The sequence below is a fragment of the Apteryx rowi genome, unplaced genomic scaffold (genome assembly GCF_003343035.1).
Source record: "Apteryx rowi isolate R43461 unplaced genomic scaffold, aptRow1 scaffold_135, whole genome shotgun sequence".
NCBI classification, from domain to species: domain Eukaryota; kingdom Metazoa; phylum Chordata; class Aves; order Apterygiformes; family Apterygidae; genus Apteryx; species Apteryx rowi.
Window position 1 is genome coordinate 1,462,016 of NW_020447586.1, and position 23,356 is coordinate 1,485,371.

Consider the following 23,356-nt stretch of genomic DNA (forward strand, 5'->3'; position numbering starts at 1 on the left):
GAGAAAGATCTGCTCAGAAATTGGCAGAGAATGAGGTGGGGGCGGGGGAGGGGGGGAAGACCACTGATTTGAGAAGACAATTCATGGATTTAGGAAATAACTCTTGCATCCATTTCTGAAGGGTTCCGTCTTCATACCCTGCAGTGTTGGTGATACAGAAACTCTTCCTTATGACAGGGACCAAGAACACAGATTCATTTCACAGAAGACCATAAACAACTGTCAAATTGCAAAAGCTTGTATTACTGTCTAGGTGTCCTTGTACTGCGAATTCTGTATCATTCTATTGCTTTTCTGCCTCTCTAAAGATGCCACAACTTTGTGCTCCCTTGTTTGTTCTTTTTCCCTTCCCCTCTTCTTTTTCCCTTCCCCTCTTCTTTTTCCCTTCCCCTCTTCTTTTTCCCTTCCCCTCTTCTTTTTCCCTTCCCCTCNCCCCTCTTCTTTTTCCCTTCCCCTCTTCTTTTTCCCTTCCCCTCTTCTTTTTCCCTTCCCCTCTTCTTTTTCCCTTCCCCTCTTCTTTTTCCCTTTTTCTTTTTAAGATGTGAAACCAAAAAATTGACAGTATTTCCAAACATATTAAACCGTAAAGAGAGAAGAGTTTTTATTAAGCTTTTTACCGTAAAACATAATAGTTCATAAATTAAGAGAAATCTAAAACTACTCCAAAAGACTCATGACCTCAACTGTAACACACATCTGTCTGTATTATAGTTGGATCATTTTTACTATCAAACTAAACTTATTTTATCCAAAAATCTTGGAAAACTTTAGATATAAACTCTGACTGTCCGTGACAAACTATTTCTTGAGAACAGCTTAAGCATTTTTCAGACATGGAATATGTCACCACGGAAAGTTCCGTAAGCAGACTGCATTAGTGAGTTTAAAGGAACCACATAAATTCATGAACAAGCTCACAAAAAGGTACTACAAGTAATAGGTAGGGATGTACCCTTTATCATCCCCTGCCCAGTGACTGTGGATGATGGAGGAGTCCAAGCAGAATGGACTACAAAGGTCACCAGATTGACTGGTATTTCCTAAATAGCATCTCCTGCTGCTGGAGACAGAACACGAGCTAGAAGAACCACTGGTCTGACCCAATAGGGCATTCCTTATGTTTGCACCATGCCTTTGACACTGTTTAAACTGTGAAATCAACATTTTGACAGAAGTAGCAGACCAGTAAAGAATCAGTCTTTTAACCTATTATTTCTCAGGCCCTCTAACTGTATAAAAACAAGTTAAGCTACATCTTAAAGAAAAAAGGACAAAAGAGACCAGTGGTTTTGTTTCTAAACACTAACACTCCACCTAATTACACCTGCTGATGAAATCCGCACTATTTATCCCAATCTAAGAAAAATTCCCGTGTTGGTAGTAATAAGCCTGAATCTAACATTTTAAAGAAAAGAACAATTTATTCTTTAGCTCATATTATTCAGCACACTTCAATTTCAGGAAACATTTTCTTTTTATTAAGAATCACTAGAGGCATGACAGAACAGTAATAAAAGACATTCTATGTAGGGTTTTTGTTTGGTTGGTTTTTTTAGGTTTTTAAGTATCAAGAAATTATTGCAAATATCTCTTTTCACCAATTCCTTCATGATAAAACCAAGACAGTGAACGTAAGTAAATAAGTGCTTAAAATTGACCAAAGTTTTTTCTTAAGTTAGCCTTGTTTGAGTGCCCTAGGGTAGAAACCGTTAAGTATTTTTAAGGTAACTAAAGACTAACTCATAACATACATAAGAATGGTAACTCCATCCCTACTTTGTGTTCTGCACCAGCAGAACATAATCTACACTCTTCTGAATTCAGGATCGCCACATATCAAAAGCATGCCTTCTTTCATCACAGATACTACAGAAGAGGAAGGAAGGTATTATATACACAAAAAAATAGTTTCTGACTGGATCTGTCAGGCACTGTGGTAATACAGAAATATTAAAACCTAAAATATAAGAATCAGATGCTTATAAATTCAGAGAAAGAGTTGTCACATCAAGTTAAGCTTTGTTTCCTGAGCACGGGATTTCATTAGATATTTTAAGTTGAAATGACAGCACTGCATATAATTTAAGACTCACTGTCCCCTTTCATTACAAAGGCATTAATTTTTATGTTTATGTTGTAACTAAATATTTTCTGTGCAAAAGTTTTCCAATCCAGGTGCCTGCCTCAGACTGAAATCCTCACAACATGACAGAGAGAAAAGTTCAGCTGTTTTCAGGAAAGTGATTTCAGAAATATTTGCTCACATTAAAACTTTCTTTCAACCACTTCCTCCAGAAGCTTTGGTGCTTCCAGGCTTTGGTGTTAGGAATCTGAAATTTGTTCGGAAATGCAGCAGTGGTGAGAGAGGAGAAAGAAGTGGAGTCGTTTGCTGTAGAGGACATGACTTTTGCTGATCTCAGAAGTGTTTTCTGGGAGGAAGTGAACACTAAGTTTCCAAATCTATGCCCTACTCCCACAGCCTGCAACTAAAAACTAAACGCAGCATACTAACAGTCAAGATGTATACAGCAGCTTTCATTTTCAACATGACTTGAAGAAACTTTGAGAAAACCACAGAATTCACTTACTTAAACTGAATCTTACAAGCAAAGCATTTTATTAAAGACTTCCTACTTTAGGTAATGCTATTTTGTCTGATGAATACTGTGTCAAACTACCTAAAGATCTCTCATCAGATTGTGAAAAATCCTACTTTAAAAAGAAACTGTCAAGGCAAACGTTAACTACAGTTCCCTGAACTGGGCATAATCAACATTTACTGTAGCTTTGCATTGTCGCCTGCTCCTCCTGGCAGCAAATACTTTCTCAATTGTTGGCTGGCCTTCTCAGTGATTTCATATCTCACTATCTCTCCATTAGTGAGCTGCTGGGATGTTTTCACTTAAATTTAAGACCATTAACTACTATTCAGTAATTAGGTCACCTTCCCCTTTTATTCCACATATTGTCTGCTGCATTAGTACAATAGTGCAGCCACATGGTTAGCTGGATCACAGAATAGGTCCAGCTGAAAAACTGCCCAGAAAAACAAAAAACAATAAAAAAATGTTATAGTTACTTCTCAGCCAAATCAGTTTCCTGATCTGCTTCACTTACATCCAGACAAAAAGCTGTACTGGCACAACTAAGAGGGAGGACTGCTTACGCCAGTACTACAGGGTAGGGAGCTGTTCTGGTCAAATTATGCCTTTACTTCCCTGTATTAATGAAGTAGCAATGTCAGATCACTTCTAAAGTGACATATAATACATTCTAATCACACAAGAAGAGAATACTGAATACCACAAAGTTTCTCCCTCCCAGAAATTTTCAAGCTGTAATGGAAATGCAGCGCTTTTCCCTCCAGGCTCAATGCTCAGCAATGCTTCAGACTTCATCACACTGTTTTAAAATTTGAACTATCCTGCTAACTGAATCAGGAACTATTTCAGACTTGCCAAATTTCCTAAAAATACTATAAATACTATCAGACTAGAAAAGTGGAGCAGCTGCAAGACAGATGGAAGGCTCAAAAGCAAGGCAAATACCTCTGCCCTATGTCTCTCTGAGCTTGTCTACTGTCTTCCAGATTCTTTTAATCTTAATGTGGTGACCTACATAGTAGTATTCAAGCATGCCGCCTGATAGGATTGACAGAGATGGTATATTTTAAACTCAACATTGTAAGATGACAACAGGCTCAAACACAGAAACCGTGRGAGAAAGATAAGCGTATGGAACTTGGAGATAAGATCTCTTCACTGTTTTTTTCCTTTAGAACTTCCTCATTTTTCACAAATTGTACTAAAGGGATAAAACCGTGCAACTGTCTAAATTGCTGCGAAACACAGAAACCAAATGAACTTCAAGAGAAAGTGGAAGAGCAGTAAGCCTCTACCAGGGTGAGCGATGCACTGGATAATGCACTTGAGAAATCAACACAATATTGTGACTTCAAATCAACACACCACATACGCAAGTGTACAAGCACTGTGACCTATTTATCATTTACTATCACTTTGGCCTATTTATGATTTACATTTGTTACTCAATGGTTTGTCACAAATACGTACTGATATATGGAGCCATGCCAGGATCCAGCGTTGTGATCATGGTCTCTACTGAATGTTTGGTTTTATCAAGAACAGACTTCACCATGGGATTCCCAGCTACACCCTAAATTCAACAAACAGATTTGCATATTTAATCTTCTGCCTTTTCCCCAGAACCCCCAAAATATTACCACCAAAAAAAGCCCACCCTCACCCTTCAAATATCAAGCTGCTTTGGGTTTTCCTCACCACATATACACTCTGTAACACCTATTGTACGGCATTCCTCAGCACAAGTGTTCCAGGAGGTGACTATCACTCTGCATGACTCTTCAGTTACAACATAGAGTTCAAATATCATCTTTATCATCATCTTCCACATTAACACATTACTTAAAGGATTAGCAAAAAACATCCCTGTCAATGATAACAGGCAGCACACTTGATCTAGTTATAATCCAGGACCAGAATCCTCAAGCATAAAGTTGTAGGTTCCCAATACTAACTATAGTTTTTTATATGTGTACACGTATACACACACGTATACACACACGTATATAAAACTTAATCATCAGATTAAGAGGCTGGATTTAGACTGTGCCAACTTAAGTTGAAGAGCCTCTTTTCTAACCTTTTTAAAGACAATGGGATCTATTTTTGAATGGCCCATTACTAACAAATATTTCTGAAGCAACAGAGCTGAAAGTTCTCAATTTATAAATAGATTCTAAACAATACTGGAAACATGTTCTACACTCTCCAGCCAAATCGTAGGTGGAGCTGCTGACAGACTTAAAAGCTCATTAAATATGAATACAAACACTGTCCTGTGTCTTGCAAATAATCCTGATGAATGTCTGCATCTCTTCACAACAGTTTACAAAAACTCAGATAAGATCACAGGGTGAAAGAAGAAAGACACCAACACTCAATCACTGAGAGATAAGGCACTTGAAACTATTTTAAGCGAAAACTTTTATATAATTTCTTTAGCAAACAGACTGCTTTAAATCTAATATTAAAACTACATATGCTTATATCTGCTTCACTAAAGGGCAAACATTACACAGGAGAGCACTGTACACATACATTTTTCTGCAAAGTGCTTGCTTAGTATATCTACACAATATTTCAGAGAACTGCAGAATTAAAGAATTCATTTTGAGATAATTAAAACTGCTGATCAGCAAAGCTCCCCCCCCAAGTATGAATGTTTTCTATTTCTTTGTTGCAAGTTTAGCAAAAAAAAAAAAAAAAAAAAACACATTCATAAAACTAGTGAGATATTGTATAGATAGTAATAAGGATTATCATATCTCATGCCTCACACTGAAATATTTTGTTACTGGGTCCAGGCATTCTTCTCACCATTGTGCAGAGCACTAAGCTTGAGAGCACAATTTGGTAAAGAATACTAAACAATTATTAACGCTAGCATAATTACACTTTTTCAAGCCAGACCCCACAGCAGGCACTCATTTCTCATGCACACAACCCCCAAGACTTTTCTGAATGGTAACATTCACTGTGTAATACATATATTCTTGTGGTTTCTCATGTACACACAGGAGGCCATCAAGGACAGGGCAGTTATATCCCTCCTCCAGTTCTCTCACAGCTTGAAGTTTGCCTGTTGTTTGAACAGAGACCGAGGGCATGCAGTGCCCTCAGCCTCAGTGAGATCCACAGCATCATTGAAATGAGGGAGCTCCAGCTCTAGCATCTATCCAACAATGCAAAGGCAAGCACTACTCCAATCATCACTTCCAGCCTGGCTGCCTAACTAATCAAAAATACATTGCTATACATCTCACAGATAATCAGGTTCCTGAGCAGCAGGAAGATGCTGCTTCTCCCTGTGGAAGATGCCTTTATATTCATTAGCCTACTGCAAGGAAGCAGAAATAATCTGTAATTTTATACCAATGCAAAAAATAAAGTTATTGCAGCATTGTGAGCCATAATGCAGCTAAGTTTGGAATTTCTACTGAGTTGATATAAATCCAAACTTCAAATTCAAATGGAGAATGCTTCCATGTTGACAGGCTGCAAATACAAATCTTCTGGAACTTGTCCTGACTATCTCCCTTGCTCCAATGGTCAAATATTCAAATCATCAGGTGCAATGACTGCAAGTATAGTATTAGTATCCAAGCTTCTCTTTGATGTTATCATGCCTAAACAATTTTGGAACTGCTGTGAGACTGCTTAGCCATCTTTGACAGATCCAAGGAACTGAGACTGCCTCATTCAATTCTAGTCCACTAATTTGTCAATTTGAGGCTTTCAGAGTCTTGGATATCACCTAGACTGAAGGAAATCTGGAAGAAAGGATTTTAATTTCTTAAGAACACTGGGCGGGGGGGAAGGAAGGTTGTTCAGACTATTTCAGGAGTAGAAACACGGCTAACTGTGCTAAAAACTTTAATATGCAAGTTACTCAATGAGGAATCCAGAATGAATTTCTGCACTGAGTACTAGCTGGTCTCCTAGATTCTGGCTGATCTTTGGGAGATGCAGCATCTGATATGCACTGATTACACACAGCAAGAACCTGATGCCTTCAGTGTAATTAACAATTCCTCATTCTCCCACCTTGGAAGTTCTCAAAAAGACGTCAATGAACACTCCAAAGATGGAATGCTTACTACTTAAACCTAAATGTAGTTTTTAGTACTGATGTTCAAGATATGCACTTTCTCTAAGAATAAAGACAAGATACCTTTTGAATCTTACTGGTGTTCAGGCAACAGTAATGTGGATGGGACTGGCTTATCAACTAATCTGTAATTACAAGCGCTAGTACTTTCAACAGGGCAACAGAGGCATGTCGCAAGAACAATGTTCTCTTGTGGAATGTCACCATTCAGTGCAAACATCAAGGGCAAGATGACAATTGAGAGAAATATTCTCTCTTCTATTAGCATCAACCACAAATTTCAAGAAGACATTATTATTTAAAGGAAGAAAGAACATATATTTTCATTACCATGAGAAGACATCTCTCCTTGAAAAGTGCAGTGTAACAACTGTGCTCTCACTGTACTGATGAAGGATTAATTTAGCTCTTTAAGACTGTATCATTGTCAAGAGATGTACCGCTGAAGCCAGGGCTAACAGTCTGCCATGTCAAAAACAGCTTTTTCTCTCACCTTTGCATATTCTAAAGGTCTTGAAAGTCCCTCCAAGACTTTGCATTCCTGTTGGGACATCAATTTTTATTCTCCCTTCACATTTAGTACGAGTTAGCAACAGTATTTCCTGTACTCTTGAACACAATTCAGTGTTCGTGCATAGCCCTTAGATCTTTTTGCCACAGTCTTCATGATGCTACTCACAGGTGTCATTTGTCACAGCTCCAAATAGGTAAGGCTGATGGAATTCTACTAGTAAATTTTGCTGTTTGTTTCCTCAGCATGATCAGACTGCTCCATAAGGAGCATCTGCTTTGCACTGTATAATTCATGCCTTCTAGTAGAGCAGAACAATCCTACGAAGTATCTTAGACACTTCTCAGGTAAACGTCCCTTTGGCAGAAGAGATATTTATTTGTCTCTCATTGAAGAGATTGATCTGTTACAGAATAGGAAGGACCTGTATCCCATAGAAGTCAACTTCAGTTCATTAGGAAGTGATAAATAAATATCTAAAGAAATCTGACCAGGTAAATCACCTTACTTCACAGTGACTGGATTCAGAAAGAGATAAGAATTAGTTCTTAGCGCCTTCTAGAACCTTAAAGAGTTTCTAAAGCTTCATCTGGTTTAAGAACCAGTGACAGAACCTGTTAAGTATGCATATCTTCCTGTCACAAGCACTAAAATGAACCTAGACCATCTATATTTATGCAGTCCTCCTTCTTCCATACAGAGGAAGGGCAAAAGCACAGCCTCAGCAAACACTACTATTAAAATACAGCCAACTTGCACATGAGGCATAAGAAAAAATAGGATTGATATTGACACACATTAAAAAAAACAAAACTCCACAACTATGTCCTATCACAGTTTGTAAAAATGGTATTTCCTTGTGAACAGTAACAGATTTAAAAATACCTTTATAAATCCCCACAGTCCTCCACCAGGAGCTCCACTCTGGGCTGTAGATATTCTGGGGTCTTCATGCTCCTCAGGAAAAGTGATTGCAGAACCACTCACGGTTCCAGGAGCCAAAGGTGATGAGAAAGTTGCTTGTTGAGTAACAGGATCTGCCAAAACACCTGGTAAGAGAAATAAAACACAACACAAGTGTTCATTTCTTTTACTGAATTTAACTTCTTATAATGAAGCAACATGCAATTGTTCAAGAGGAAAATGAGCAGGAAGAATAGAAGAATATTGGGCTGGTTCATTTTCATTTCTTGAAGGACCCAGAACAATTCTGCATGTTAAAGATTAGCAGATTTAACTACCGTAAACAAGCTAGACAATATGTACTAACAGAATTGACACTGCCCTGCCTGCACATTATGTATAAAATTAAAATTGATTTTATTAGCAGGTTAATTTAGCAGTGGTGCTTTTTATTGTATTCACATTTTAAGAATAATAATTCCTCAGTAAAGGAATAATGGGTTGTTCTCTAAACAAAGAGATAGGAATGTTCTCATACACAATAAAAGAAGCAAAGTAGGAAATTTTCTAAATCTGAGTGCTGAAAATTAGTAGGAACAGAAAAAGGAGAAAACAAATGGAAAGATTTACTCGTTTTAAAGAGAAACAAAAGAAACTCAAATACTAGAAAATTTAAGCATGACCCTTTACCCCATTATTGAGGCCTATTTTAATAGTTTTTCCAAAACTAGCCTTAATTGGGAGGTTGTTTTTTTTTTTTTTTTTTTTTTCACTGCACAACTGATAGGTCTTTTCAAACACGTTCCTAATACAGACCACTTCAAAGAGGTATCAGTAATAATAGTAAAAGCCTAGCCCAATCACAACTGAACAGCCAAGTTTCCATCCCATTAGCAGAAAATGACATCAATTCAGCAACTACAGCAACTGCTTGCATGGAAGGCATGTATTTTTAGTGGTCCTAATGAAATTCAGTGGCTGGAAAAAAGGAAATAGAAGCTTGTGTCATGTGACAGGCAGTCTGCTACAGATAAACAAAAAATTGAAAATGATAAGATTATGGCCTAAGATACCATACTATGGAAATATAATGGCTGAACTTTACTCTCTGTTCTAAACGAAAGATGTATACATATGTACAGTTGGGCTTTCCTGGGTAAGTTAATAAAAAATACAGCTCACAAACCAAGATATTTCTGTAAGCCCAGACCCTGGGAGAACTCTCTTAAAGGAGGATCTCTATCCTAGATCATGACTATTTTAAAGGCTACTCTCACTTCTGTGTGCAGCTACATTAACCAGATGTACCTGGAACAATACAGCAGTTGAACTTGCAGGAGTCCAGCACAGTGGCAGAATCGGCCACCCAGGAGATCCCTCATCCTCTCTCACAAACACAAAGAGCATGAACAAAAGGTTACCTGTGACCGGAGGTGCAGAAAACGATGGCATCAGTGGGCTCTGTGGTGCTCGACCAGCATGACCTCTGGTAATGTCATAAGTTGAAGTCATGGAAAACCCTGAAATGGGGGGACCAGTGGGTGGTGCAGGAAGACCAGGGCCAGGAGTAGAGCTTAACGGAGGAAGTGCAGAGAACTGAGACATGGAGGTACTAAAAGCTGAAGGGGCAGCAGGAGTTGGGGCAGGAGTCAGAGGTGGTGCAATAGTAGAAATGGTTGCAGAAGGCACAAATGGAAGAGGAGCTGAAGTCATCATAGGAGGAATCGGAGACACTGCAGCTGGCAAGGGCGGAGAGTATGCAGAAGACGACATGCTTGGTGTAGCAAGGGGACTGGACAAAGCTGGCAAAAGAAAAAAAGGCATTTTAGAAAGGCTGAGCCTTAATCTCAGAAATCCATTTATTTATAAAATATCTGAACAAGTATGTCAGTTTTGCTCTAGTCTGCTTTCCCCCCACCCTTAAAATGAATTTCAATTCTGCTTAAAGCTGCACACAACACTGATTCCACTCAATTTTTGGTGATAGTATCCTGTAAACCATGTCCCTCTTTCCTGCATGACCCTATTTGTCGTAAGCTAAAAAAGAACAAGATGAGTCAACATTTGACTATTGAATTCACAGCAGCTGAAGTCTGCCTAGAATTTTCTATTAGTACCACTCTTTCTGAGTCACTGCTGAATAAATAGAAATTATGATGTTGGAGGAAGTACCCATCCATAGTAAGAATGTTATGACTTACTCACTTTTTCATCAGTGCTGAGATGGAAGAGTCAAAGAAATGTGATCTAAATAGAAGCTACCTGAATTTCTTTTAAGCTTACAAGTATGATACATACTGCTGTATGTTCTGTCTTGGACTTCTAAATAGTATTGTCATAATGTTAATTGCTGCCATGTTTCACTTCAGTGACTGTTTTATTTCAATACTGCAGAGTAATTACTCTTCATATGAATCCCATAAAAATATTAATACACAGAGAAACTATAAAAACAGTAGAAGATGACTCCAATGAAAATCTTACAGTTCAGAAATAGTTGAAAATGCACATATCGGAGACAGCAGAAGATTTAACTGGGAAAAGGTAGTGTCATTAAGGAGCTCATGATTCTGACTAATATCACAGATTCTGCTTCTGCACTGAACTGCAGTCTCCACGCTGTTTTTCAGACACCATTTCACTTTTCTCTCCATAAAGTGAGCTCAAAACCAGTGAAGAGGTAGGAAGAAAGTCTAGTACTTTAATGAGACTGAACGATGGAGGACTGTTACAATTTGAACTTTCATTAAACTATCACTGACCAAATTGCTGGCCAAATCAAAAAAATAGGTTCTGCCAAATTGGCAAGGGATCGCTTAGTTGGGATCTTTGACCATCTGATGATGACTAAAAGGGAAGTCAAGAGTTTCGAAGTTTTGTTTGTTTGTTTTCACACAGACACACAAAATATATGCCGAGGTTATTCAGCTATTTCTCCAACACATCTGCTAAAACCAAGGCAGAGAAACTCGCTGCAGAATCCAAGAGACATGCAAAAATCCTGCTCACCAGATTCAGGTGAATCTTCAAGGATTGCTAAAAGAAATATAGGGTACAGCAAGGAGCAAGGCATGGCATTTAGATATCTGTCACTTATCTAAATCACAGATAACTTCCTTTTGCTATCTATGAATAAAACACACATTTCATTAGAAATACCTTTCCCCCCCCCTTCTTTTAAATGGTGTATCAGTTTGCTTTAACCAAAGTAAAATGCCCACTGGAATAGCCAAGGTCAGAGATCTAGAAAGTGTGAAGAAGTAGGGAGAATGTGGGAGAAAAATCTACTTTTTGGTGTCCAGAAGTCTGATCACAGGCTAGCTCAAATGGAGCTATAAAAAGGCAAAAAATACACCTCCTGTATCCTGAGCAAAACACCCAGGGTGATGTGTGAAAGGACAATGCATTTGGGCAGGACGTGTGTACCATGCACATTGTTGACATCACGAATAATTATCATGAAAAGGACACCAGCTTACCTCCTCCAAATTAACAATCAAAACTACTTACTTTACTAAAAATTAACAAACTTTTTTTATATTTTTGGAAAGATATATACTCATATGTTATCTACAGGATTGGGGGGGGGAAAAGGGGGAAGTTACTTCAACAATGTGGTTCTGTGAGACAGGCTGAGCACTTCTTAGCTCCCGGTACCCAGTTTCATATTCTCATTCCTTCCTCTGTTTCAGTCTAGCCCTCAGCTGATCCTTGGATGAGGCAATTTTGCTCACTAAACAAAGTTTAGCCAGAAAATTAATCCAGAAAAACAAAAATGACTATTTTTGATTACAGTAATCTGTTGCATAGGCTCAAACATGTCACAGGTCACAGTCTAAACATCAACTACAGAATCAATCTGTGGAGTTGCACTAGTGTAACTGGAGGTAACATAATACCAGATGTGTCAGAAAATGAAATATTCGGTATTCAGAGTCTGCTGTCTATATTCTTGAAAAATCAGGCCAAGTGGCCGCATAGCTTTGATCTCCACCCACAATATTCGAAAACAAGTGATTACCCAGGTTTACTGCTATTCCCTACAACAGTGTAATTTGTTTTCATTTTTTTTATTCTTCATCGGTGCTCACCATCGAAGTGTGCACTGTAATGGGAGGGATTACTTCTCTGGCCCCCCATCCTTAAAAAGCACAAATGCATCCACATAGATTCACTATAAAGCTTTAAGAAATAAATGCTTTAAAGTATTCAGGAAGTCAGATAAAAAAAGCACGCTTCCACAATTAAGAAACAATTTAAAATTTTCAAATTAGTCTAGAGAGCAGCACTGCAATTATACTGATTGCAACATTTTTTGGATGAATAGCTGTGCTTCAACGCACACGAACAAATGCAACCAAGTTGATGTGGAAGTTTCTGTACCTAGTGAGACAGGTGCAGCAGAAGCGGCAGCAGCAGCCCCTCCTGTGCTTGGTGGGGGCGTGCCAGGTGGAGTTGTCTCTATTCCACTCTCTTCCATCATTTTCCTTCAGCTACAAAAACCTGCAAGGAAAAAAAAAAGCCTATCTTAAGAAAAAAGACAAAAGATTTTTAATTAAAACATGAAGGTCACAGAGCACAGTGATCTGTATTCCTGAACAGGACTGGTGATTCAAATACCAACCCTGGGGGGGGAAAAAAAAAATTGGCCTCCAGCACAATATGTCTCAGTTCCCCTGTACCTTCCCTTCATTTTTAGCACTGTGATAATATTTCAAATTCCAAGCCTCTTTCTAAAAAATCCTACTGCACATGCTCGGTTACTGTTACTAATATCTTCTGGTAGTATTTAGATAAGCAACACTAGAGAAGTAATTACACACCACAAAATCCAATCCCATTTTAAGGAAAATCTAATAACCGGGTAGTATTTTGTTGCATTAGTGAACTGCAGCAATCTGAACAGTGATGTGATATTTTCAGAGCCAGGGCATGAAAGGATGCAAGCTGTGACAAAAGAGAGGACCAAAGCCTCCCCCTTCTGGCAGCAGAGAACCACAAGACCAGCTCTACTATCCAGGGAGCCACAGCCTTCCAAGGCTTTGCAATTTCACCAGATGCTCCTGGATATCACTCCTCCGGGCCCAAGCACCTCACTAAACATCACCAATAGCCTCAGCAGCACAGCTGGGAACCAGTCCAGGAGTCCTGACTCTGACCTAACCTTTAATCATGACCTTGCCTACCTTAAAGAAGCAGTACTTTGGGGTCAGCTATACTGATCCCCAGAAATGCCACAATGAAACCAGCTGAAATGTATTTTAAACATGAACAAAATTGCACTGAAATTGATTTATCATGAAGGCTTAAGAATATCACACTGAATGAGTTAAACTTGTTCAAGTCTTCCATAGAGACAATTCCTATGAAACCCAAATACCCTACTAGTCTGGTGACAGTATAAGAAATTAAAACAAATGAAAAATTCAGGTCTTATTTTGCAGGCTACATAATGGTGGCAGTATCTTAACATCTTAGAGAAAACCTTAAAAATCCACTGCTTCTAAAAAAGTAAGGCTATATGCTTATTTAAAAATATATATATATAAAGGTGTGGGTAGAAAAAAAAAAAAAGAGAGGAAAAAATGAACACTTCCTTTCATTAACACCTGGAAATTTTTGTTCTTCAGTGCAGAGGCAGCAAAYAAAAAAATCTTGCCTCCTCCCAAATCTTGTAAACTGGACAGCAGTGATTTAGATCCTGCCCTAAGGTAACAATTCTTAAGGGAATTCTAATGAAATAAAAATCCTATATAAAGTAATTATATGTATGAAAAATAGAGAGGCTCAATAAACATCTTCCACAATATCCATTACGTCAGCAGCTCCTGAGGACTGCCAGCTTATTCCTTTAACAATTTAAAGAGGAAAAGGCTCAGATAATGTTCTGAGTAAAAATACCCATGTGTATATAAAAAAACAACCACTTAAAAATTACAGTTTTTTTCCTCTCTCTCTCTAAGGAAAAAAAATCCTCATGGCCAAGGGTTTTTTTCTGCTGTTGTTGTTCTAAATGTACATGCAGCTTAAGTTTAAGCTGAAAAAAAGTTCATACTGTTGTTACCACGTTGAAAAAGGCAAACAGTAGGATATCACTATTAGTCTCAGGCTTACAAAACTTCTCAACAACAAGTGAAAGCATCAAAACCACATAGAAGCAAATTCTAATCCCTCTGACAAGTATACTTTGCATAAGTGAGTCAAAACTAAATGTTTGAGCCCAGCCCCACAAAGCAAGTAGGTACAGTTTACGTGCAGTACCTTTCATGCAAGCTCTATGACAGATAGATTTTAGGTTGTGAGAACCTCTTAAATTCCATTTAAAAGCTTCTCTTCAAACAGGATGGAAGGAAGGGTCAGTAATTGCCTTGTGGGGAATGCACTGTCCTTTCAGGATTTGTACATCTGTCTTCTTATCCCCTAGAAAAGAACTGCACTTGGTCTTCCGTTAAACTTTACTAAGCGGAAGAATTTGTGATGATAAGATTGTCTTTTTAATCAAATTACATGAGTTTACATTCCCCCATAAAAAGCATTTCTAAAGCCATTTTTCTTCCAATTATACACTGCAAAGCAAGAAAGAATTTTCCATTGTGCAACTGAAGTCCTCACCGACCAAAAACTCCTAGGAACGTTTTATTTTATCAAGGCTCTGTAATCTGTTGCTTGATTTCAGCTAATGCCATGATTAAAAGCTGTTGATAGGTGCTTTCTTCTTAAAATAAATACCGTGTCCATGTGGAATGACCAAAAAGGCTCCATGGAGCTGCTTTTCAAAAATTCCATAGGGAATCTTTTTCAAAGCTTCCTAGAGCAATTAGAGGTTCAAGTTGTGACCAGCCCAGGCCCCAAGCATCCCTCCCCCTCTTACCCCCCCAACCTGACATCTGGAAAAGTAGGAGCAAGTAGAAATGTAGCTAGAATCTGCAGTTCCTTTTCTCTTTTGCCTTTTACAGAAGAAAAGTGAAGTGAGTATTAAATAGATACAGCACTACCCACCCAAATTTGCAAAATTATGAGTCAGTTTCTAAAATATAATGATAAAAAAGTCACAGAACTGACTTAAGAGGTCAAATTAAAAAAAAAAAAAAGTAGTTTCCTATTTTCTCCTCTCATTTGTAAGCCTTTGTGCGAAAGCCAACCATCTCTAAGCACAGCCTGGCCAGGATATGGAAGCTTGAGAGGGGAATCCCAGCAACTGCAGGGTCTAGCTCTGTTCTCTTGGACTTGGCAGCTCTGGGTACGTGGCACTGGGCAGTGTCGCCCAGTAGGCTGGGTACATTCAGAATGGTGCCCAGTCAGAAGGGTATGTTGTCTCCCTACTGTCTTACATTTTATCCTTTAACCCTAATACACCGTTTCCTCTTTCATGTGCTGTCCAATACAACATTTGTTTTTTCCCCCACTAGCTGGAGAAGAAAAGACCTTTCCCTACCCTTCAGGTGGAAGGGCTGACAAATTCCTTTGCTCTCTCAAATAACTAACATACAACCACACTAGCCTGTAGTATTTTCCTCCCTCTCTCAACCTTTTTCCTTCATTCATTTCCCTTTCCATCCCTCCACTCCAATTAGAGGTCCCTGAAGCCTAAACTCTCTGTTCAGCTCACCCACCCCCTTGCATTTTCTGTCAGCTCCTATTGCTTGATTCCCCCCTGCTGCGAGATACTCTTTTGCACCTCTAAGCAGTTTTGAGATATAAAAAAAAACACAGCAAGTTATGGATACAGAAAAAACAAGATCTTTGAGAAACTTCAGACACCAACCAAATGCATTGTAAAATTATGAGCTGGCAGGAACTAACACTGAGCCCACGGAAATAACAGGTTTCTAAACACAGAATTCTCAACATAAGACTTTTGTAGTCTGCATGTTCCCCACAAATAGACAAACAATTCTAAAAAAATATGGTGAAGGAGAAAGATAAGACATAGGAGAGGGGAACACATGAAAGTAAAGGAAAGCAAAGAGTACAATTAATGTAACTGAAAGCCAATAGCCTCACCATGTCAAAAGAATTCAGCATCATATACCATTAAAACCAGTCCTGCAGGATATATGGGTTAGCACTTAAGTCTAACTGGGCTACCCAAATCCAGTTATATGTGAGATATTGGGAAGCATAAGGGTGGGAGAGGACCAGGAAGAGAACTAGCAAACCACAGACTTAAAGCATTCAGTCCACAACAAAGTTTCCAATGAGGGTCCTTAGGGGAGTTGCAGGGAAGAAGTTTCCTAGTTAAAATCAGCCTCCAAATCCTTACTGAGTGCTGGGTCTGGAGCTGGCCTGTCTTTTTAATGATTTCATCTTAAAAAGTGTATCATTCTTACATCCCAAGCCACAAATGCATAACTAGCAGCCGCTAACCTCTGAAAATTAAGCTTCACTTCTTAAGGATGTGAATCCTTTAAATACTGTGATTCCTTAAATCTTTATAGAAAGGCACAATAAGAGTTTCTGCTTTTATACAAAATAAGGTTTTTATTGTTTCTAACTTACTGCAAAACATTGTTCATTATAGCCAGCCACGCTACAAATCTGCAGTCTACTTGTTTACTCAAAAAACACTGAATTTCCTAGTTAATGTGCAACTTGCCAAATTCTTAGTTCTTTCCTCCTTTCTCATCTAATGCTGCTTTTTCGTCACCAATGATTTTCAAACAAACATTGCCACTTGATGTAATAGATACAGGTATAAAACTGACTTACACACAAAAAGCTAAAAAACCCATAGTCCCTTGTCACCAACTAGAAAACCTCAACTTACTAAATCCAAAAGACAAAGGATTGAAAATCTGAGAGGAGCAAATTGAAGCATGTACAATTAGGTGAAATTAGAGCAGCACTGCCATCTACTGATATGTGATCAGAAGTTCACCTCATGAGTTTGATAAACCTCACATTTAATTAGAAGCAAATCTTGTCTTACGCTTATACGGAAGTAAAAAAGAAGGGATATGGTAACAGATTAATAGAAAAAACACAGAAAAAGCACATTCCAAATAATTATTGACCCTTAAAATAATCCCTTTAAGAAGCAGAAGCATGAATTTTGCTAGGCTTCCATCAATTAGTTGGCAAAAAATCTGTGTCAGAACTAATGAGGATGCACTAGGGACAACGTTTAACCCTCCCATTATACTAATATGCCCTATGCACAAGGTTGCACTGATAACTATGTTTTAATGATTCTCACCAGCCAAATTTCAGTCATAACTCTACTTTCCAAAAGTAGAACCTGCATATGCTCAAGGAGAAAAACAGGCTAAAGTTCAGACTGGAAAAGTTTAATAGAGATTGCATTAAAAGCAGAAAAGAAATAATTTGATTTAGAGACTAAACAGCTGAACTGGCAATCAGTCATCTTTTGACTTCAGTTTAATGCGAAGTGATTAAATTTGCTCTAACATTTTGCAGTAATCTCAGTGACATAACCATACTTCAAAAGCATTCTTCAGGTTATTACTCTAAACTATAGAAGTTGACAGCTAACAATAAGATTACTTACAAATGAAGATTAGCAGATTTCACAAGGATAAAAAGTGCACTGTCTACAAATCAGTCATACCTCACAGTTTACAGTGAGGCCACATTTTCAATAGTCATCTTTAATTAACCCCTTTTTGTATTTCAATAGATGTTCCTGCTACTAAAAAAACTCACAATAAACTTAAGAGCCCTAAGAGGCAAAATTATTCTCCAAATAGAAAGAGATAGAAACAGACAGGACAGAAAAAACACAGAAGACTAAATTAAAATGCTGTTAAACTTCTCATCTTTCATCATAACAGGCATAACTAAATTAAACAGAAGTGCAAAACAGTACTGCTTATACACTCTGGTAATGGCTAAACACAAGTTGACGGCTTGCCAGACCAAGCAGCAATCATGTATTTATTTATTAGAACAAATCAACTGTTAGGAGCCATTCCCAAAGCAGCAGCCACTTCAAATAAAATGTTTTGTCCTAGGTCACAATAACTCAGAGATCCAGAGTCACATACTTCCAGCGAACAGGAGAGAGGTTGGGGGGGGGGGAGGAAAAAAGCCCAAGAAGGCGTAAGATGCCAATAAAAGAGACTTAAAACACAGTAACCTGGAAGAGAGCAAGAAAGAAAACAGACAAAAGAAGACAGCAGCTATTAAAGATGGTGTGAAACTGACTGCCAATCAAAATGGCAACATGCACGTGCCTACACACACAAAGAGCCAAACCGCTAGCATATTAAAGTTTCATCTGAAAAATCCTCACTTTGGTTTGTTTTGTTTTAAAATGGGAGAGAACAAAGCAGGGGATAAAACTTTCTTCTGCTTCCCGTTAAATGCAGGCACATCCCAGGGAATATACAAAGCCTCACTGAAGCCAAAGGACATACAGAGATCACTGGTTTCACCACCTGGTGACTTGTCCTAAAGCCCAAAGCCTTAAAGAGAAGCAGAATAAAGTTGGAGCAAAATCTTCCTATACAAGTTCTATTTTCATAGCATAGATGATGTTAGTCAAGACAACCACAACACTTTTTTTTTTTTTTTTTTTTTTAAAAGGTATCTGTTTACCAAACAGTATCTAGTAGGCCTCAGACCCATGACAGCACCAGGAAAGTCTGAAATACCGGCATACCAGAATGGCTTGTCCCTTTCTCAAAAACTATCAGAGATATCATATTTTATAGATAGCATAAAAACTAGAAGTTCAATTTTAAGGGATACACAAATTAGTCATTTTTACATTTCTAAAAGCTTTCTAATCTGAGAATTATTTTATTTCCAAGATTTTTTCCCAGGTACCACATCCAAAGTTCAGGACTTGTTCCAGATCACATGCACATTTATTATCAAACTTTTACTGGGCAGTATCACAAAGATGATTTGGCTCCACAGACCACTTTGTTCCAGACAGCTGATAACCACAGTTAAAGAACTGCTGATTTAGTATACAATGACATCACATATGACTCTACGTTATAGTATCAAAGAAGCAGCTAAACAAAACCACGTACATCCTACCAATTTGAAGAAAAAGCTATACCACATCATGTGATGTAACAGCTTCAGCACTTTCAGGTTTTCTCCCCCCCCACCAAACCCACCTTTTTTCATGTGACAATGAAAATTTTGAATAGATAAATCAAGGGCAAATCACTTCAATGATGCCTCCAGAGTCCATAATAAACCTGCTGAAGCAGCACTTCCATCAGATACCAACAAATCCTCGAAGGCAAGAATTTCCACTGTCAGTCACACTAACACAAGCTGAAACCACACGGGTTTAGCAGGATCAGCACTTCTGTCCTTAGCTGAGAGGCAAGAGTGCAGCCCTAGGGCCAGGCATCCAAGCTCTCCACCCAGCGCCTGGAGGAAGTCACATAGTTCACAAGGTGACTCACAGGAGCAGAGCAAGATATGCGACCTAGCAGGATGCCACGACCAGCCAACGGGAAGTTCTGAAGAGTGCAGATACGGGTGTTTGCAATGCCACCACGCACTAAGGCAGCAAGGAGATGTGCCCCACTGCAAGGGGGCAGACCTGCAATCACAACCCCCAGCCCCCAGCCTTACGACAAGCCCCTAAGTGTGCTCTTTCAGCCAGGACAGGGGCTGCTGCTTCCCTTCAAGAAAAAAAAAAAAAAAAAAGTAGTGTATCATAACAACAGGAATAAACCAGAGTGCCCGGGGCAGGCCCCAGCCTCCCCTCCAGGCCCGGGGCAGGTGAGGTGCCGACAGGGCGCCCCCGAGGTGCGTTGCCCGAGGGGCACAGCGCCCCGCGGGGCTCCCGGCGCGGCTCCCAGGGCCCGGCCCGGGGCCTCTACACTCGCACCGATACTCGCAGGCACTCACACTCACACCGACACACGCAGAGCCGGGCCAGCGCGGACCCCCGCTGCCCCCCACCGCTCCGGCCCCAACGGCTAAGCAACAGCCGCACCAGCACCCCGCGCGCGGCACAGAGGCCGCCGCGCGCCGGCCGCCCCCTGCCTGCCTGCCTCCGCCGCGGCCTCGCAGAGCCCCCGCGCCGCACCGCAGCGTCTCCCGCCCCAACGGCCCGGGCGGCCGCGTTCGCCTCGCGTCGCGATGGAGCCGCAGCCCGGGCGCCGCCGGCAATGAATAAGGCACCGACCAGCTCCGCCGCGGACTACAGCCCCCAGCAGCCGTAGCGGCGCTGCGCACGCGCCCCGCGCCGCCGCCGCCACCGCCCTGCACTGCCACGTCTGCCGCCGCCCGGCGTTCCTAGCGACGCGGCTGGCCCCGCTCCTCCCCGCCGCTGCCCGTCCCGCCGCGCTGCCGCCACGCACCTGGGCGCCCCGGGCTGCGGGTCCTTCAGCCCGCGGGAGGTGGTGGTGGGAGGCGCCGCGTCGCGGCCGGCGTGTCCCCGGCGCTGCTCGCTCCCTGCCTCCAAGATGGCGGCGGCGGGGAGCCGGACGCCCCTTTGCCACGTTCGCGGGCGGTCCCCGGGGAGGGGCCGCGGTGCGCGCGGGCGGGGCGGAGCGGCCTAACGAACTCCGCCCAGCGCGCGCGGGGGAAGGCGGGGCCGCTCAACGGACGCCGCGTGGGGGGGAGGGCGACCCAGCGGTCTCCGCCCGGCGCGTGCTGGCCGTGCGCGCCGCAAGGGAGCTCAGTCTCATCCTCGTCCCGAATCGGGGCGGATTTACGAGCACGGAGCTACCAAGAGGTGGGGCCCGAGTGTCGTAGCTGAAGGGGAATTGGGGCTGGGCACCGAGGAGAGGCCCTGCCGGCTGAGGATGGCTCCGGTGCTGGGCTGTGGGTCTGGTACCTCAGCGTGAGCGAGGCCGAGTCCCGATGGGGAGCTGTCAGAGCACCTGGAAAAAGTGCGGGCATGGATGGGGAAGAAATCCCTGCAAAGCTCCTCGTAGGGAACGTAGAGAGGAGCTTGCAAGGGAAAAACATCCTGGTTAAGCGTCTGAGGAGCAAACTCCTTTCTGTTTTCAAGTGGCAGTTTGAGTCGTTGTGCCAAAACAAGCATTAGTTAATGCAAGCACGAAAAGTTTTTCATTTTGGTCTTGCCTTAGGCTCATACCTAGGTAATGCCATCAACTTCATGCGTTTAAATAGCCCCATTGCCTTCTTTTTCTGACTTCTAGTTGCACAAAATCAGATGATGCAGTTGAATTTTACAGCTGTTACAACAAACCAGCAGACACCTTATATTTTCCTAGGGTTCTAATTATGAGAAATTAAGTTTTAGTTACTATAGTGGAAAAACATAACCATGAATGGTTGCATGATCTGATTTTAATATGTGAATAATGAGATACTAAAATTGTATCTGAAGAGCCTCTTTACTGTGTCTCATCAGTATCACGGCTTGGACATGTTTCAGCCACACGTCTGTGTAACCTTCAGCAGTGGGTCATAATTAATGTTGATCTTCCATGTTGAGTTCTGAAATGCTGGAGAACAATATCTATTGTTAGATTATTATACAATAACATAATAGGGGGACCTAATAATTTGGTATAAAGTTTAACTTACAGCATGGTATGCTAGAAGTTTGTAAAAAACATTGGTTTTAATCAGAAAAAAAAATTGCCAGTGCAATAGGGAAATTCTTCAGAAAAAGACTGAGGAATCTGGAGCCATTGAACCAAATGAAAATCTTAACATACTTTTTATTTCTGTAAGAATCACCATTACTTGTTCCATCTTAGTTCAGTAATAAAAAACTAGCAAAGTGCATCAGTGGAACTAAATTTTACTTACTCCTTGAATATTTCCCCTTTTTTGTCTGAATCAAATTGTGTCTGTCAAGTGGAAAAGAGGATGCAAAAATACAGTCTTCCTTACAAATGTGATATGGAAAATCCTGTATCATGCACAGAGTTTCAAGAGACAGTTCTCTGCCTCTCAATGCAAAGCTTGCCCTTCCACTTTGCACTAGCCCCTGAGAACTTGCTCTCTCACTGAGGACATACTATCAGTGCTTTTGTTACTATCTCATGTGTCCGAGCTGCTTTTTCTGTTGTCTTCCTTGCCCCCACTCCCCCTTGGCAGAAGGCCAGTCAGTCAAGAGCCACTGAGTTGAATTTGCCCTTGTCTTTGGCTGCAACTTGCCAGTATTTTAGCTAATTGCTAAATAAAAGACCATTTAATTAGTCCCTCATTTAGCCTAAAGGGAAGACATGCCTATCATTTTTCAGCATGCTTTGTGATTATTCAAAGGTTAAGTATAAACTCACCAGGAACTTCCCACAATTTGTCATGACACTGATGAGATGACTGAATAAAATAATTTTGTAAATCAAGACTTTGCACACTACATTCTTCAGAAACCATTCCTAATGTTTTATTTTATCGCCCTAAATCTGTCTTTGTACCAACTCTTTGGTTACCAGCTTAATTAACAGCATGTCCTTGAAACGATTTCCAGCATTTAGGAATGTAAATCTTATATTTGCTTAGTCTAGTTTTTTTCAAAACTGCTTCCATACTTTGGAACTTATCTTCATAAGTCTTGTCATTCCCATTATGAAATGGTATAGTGAACACACAAAAAAATGGTTATAATTACCTCTATAAAGTACTTAAAAACCCTGCCTTAAAGCAACTATCAATTAAATGGTTCAGGAAACATCTTTCCCCCACCCCTTTTCAATAACACATTTTTTTCTTTGATTTGCTCTAATGCAAGCAGGCTTTTCAATACTCTGATGACAATGGTTTTGTGATGGTCCAGATATTTTGTGGGAATGAAAAAAATATAAAAAATAACTGCCGCTCTGTCTAAAGTGCACTGTACGTTTGTTTAAGGTGTTGACCATAAATGCAGATACACAGCTGCAGGAATGACCTAAGCAACAATACCCTCCATCCTGCGTGGTCTCTTGCATCTCGATGCCAGGGCTTCCCTCTCTCCTCCCAGTGAGCGGATAAGATGTAACTGGAGTGGTCAGAAGGACAGCGGCTGTGACGCCTTCAGCAATGCACCCCCCCCAGCACAGCTGGCACAGGCTGAGGTATTCTCTTATCCTCCCAAAGCAAGTAGCTGAGGGGAGCTAGAAGAGTACTTCACTGATGATTGTGTCATCTGTCTTGATTTTATGCGATAGACTGTAATTGCAGACTAGAGCCGTTAGAGGTTTGACATTATTTCCTTCATTGCAGCAGTTGAACTGAACACTCTTAACTGGCCTGGGACAGTGATACTCCTCATGGGCTTCACTTAGTCTTTGGCTCTCCTTGCTCCTCTGGTCACGGGAAGCTTGAAGCATAATC

General features: G+C 40.5%; 1 protein-coding gene across 2 annotated transcripts in view; it reads right to left on the bottom strand.

The window, feature by feature from the left end:
• PRRC1 (proline rich coiled-coil 1) overlaps positions 1–20,566 on the bottom strand; it is a 31,005-nt gene extending 10,439 nt beyond the window's left edge. Inside the window, exons 1-5 of one of the 2 annotated variants that reach the window (XM_026056964.1) lie at positions 20,419–20,566; positions 12,509–12,628; positions 9,547–9,927; positions 8,108–8,271; positions 4,074–4,176 (exon numbers count right to left, since the gene is read on the bottom strand). In XM_026056964.1, coding sequence (XP_025912749.1) covers positions 4,074–4,176; positions 8,108–8,271; positions 9,547–9,927; positions 12,509–12,608 — 748 coding nt within the window. In that variant the 5' untranslated portion in view covers positions 12,609–12,628; positions 20,419–20,566. Of the gene's footprint in view, positions 1–4,073; positions 4,177–8,107; positions 8,272–9,546; positions 9,928–12,508; positions 12,629–14,386; positions 14,485–20,418 lie in introns of those variants that run through there. The other variant, XM_026056965.1, reaches the window with a different exon arrangement.
• Between the last annotated feature and the right edge of the window lie 2,790 nt (positions 20,567–23,356).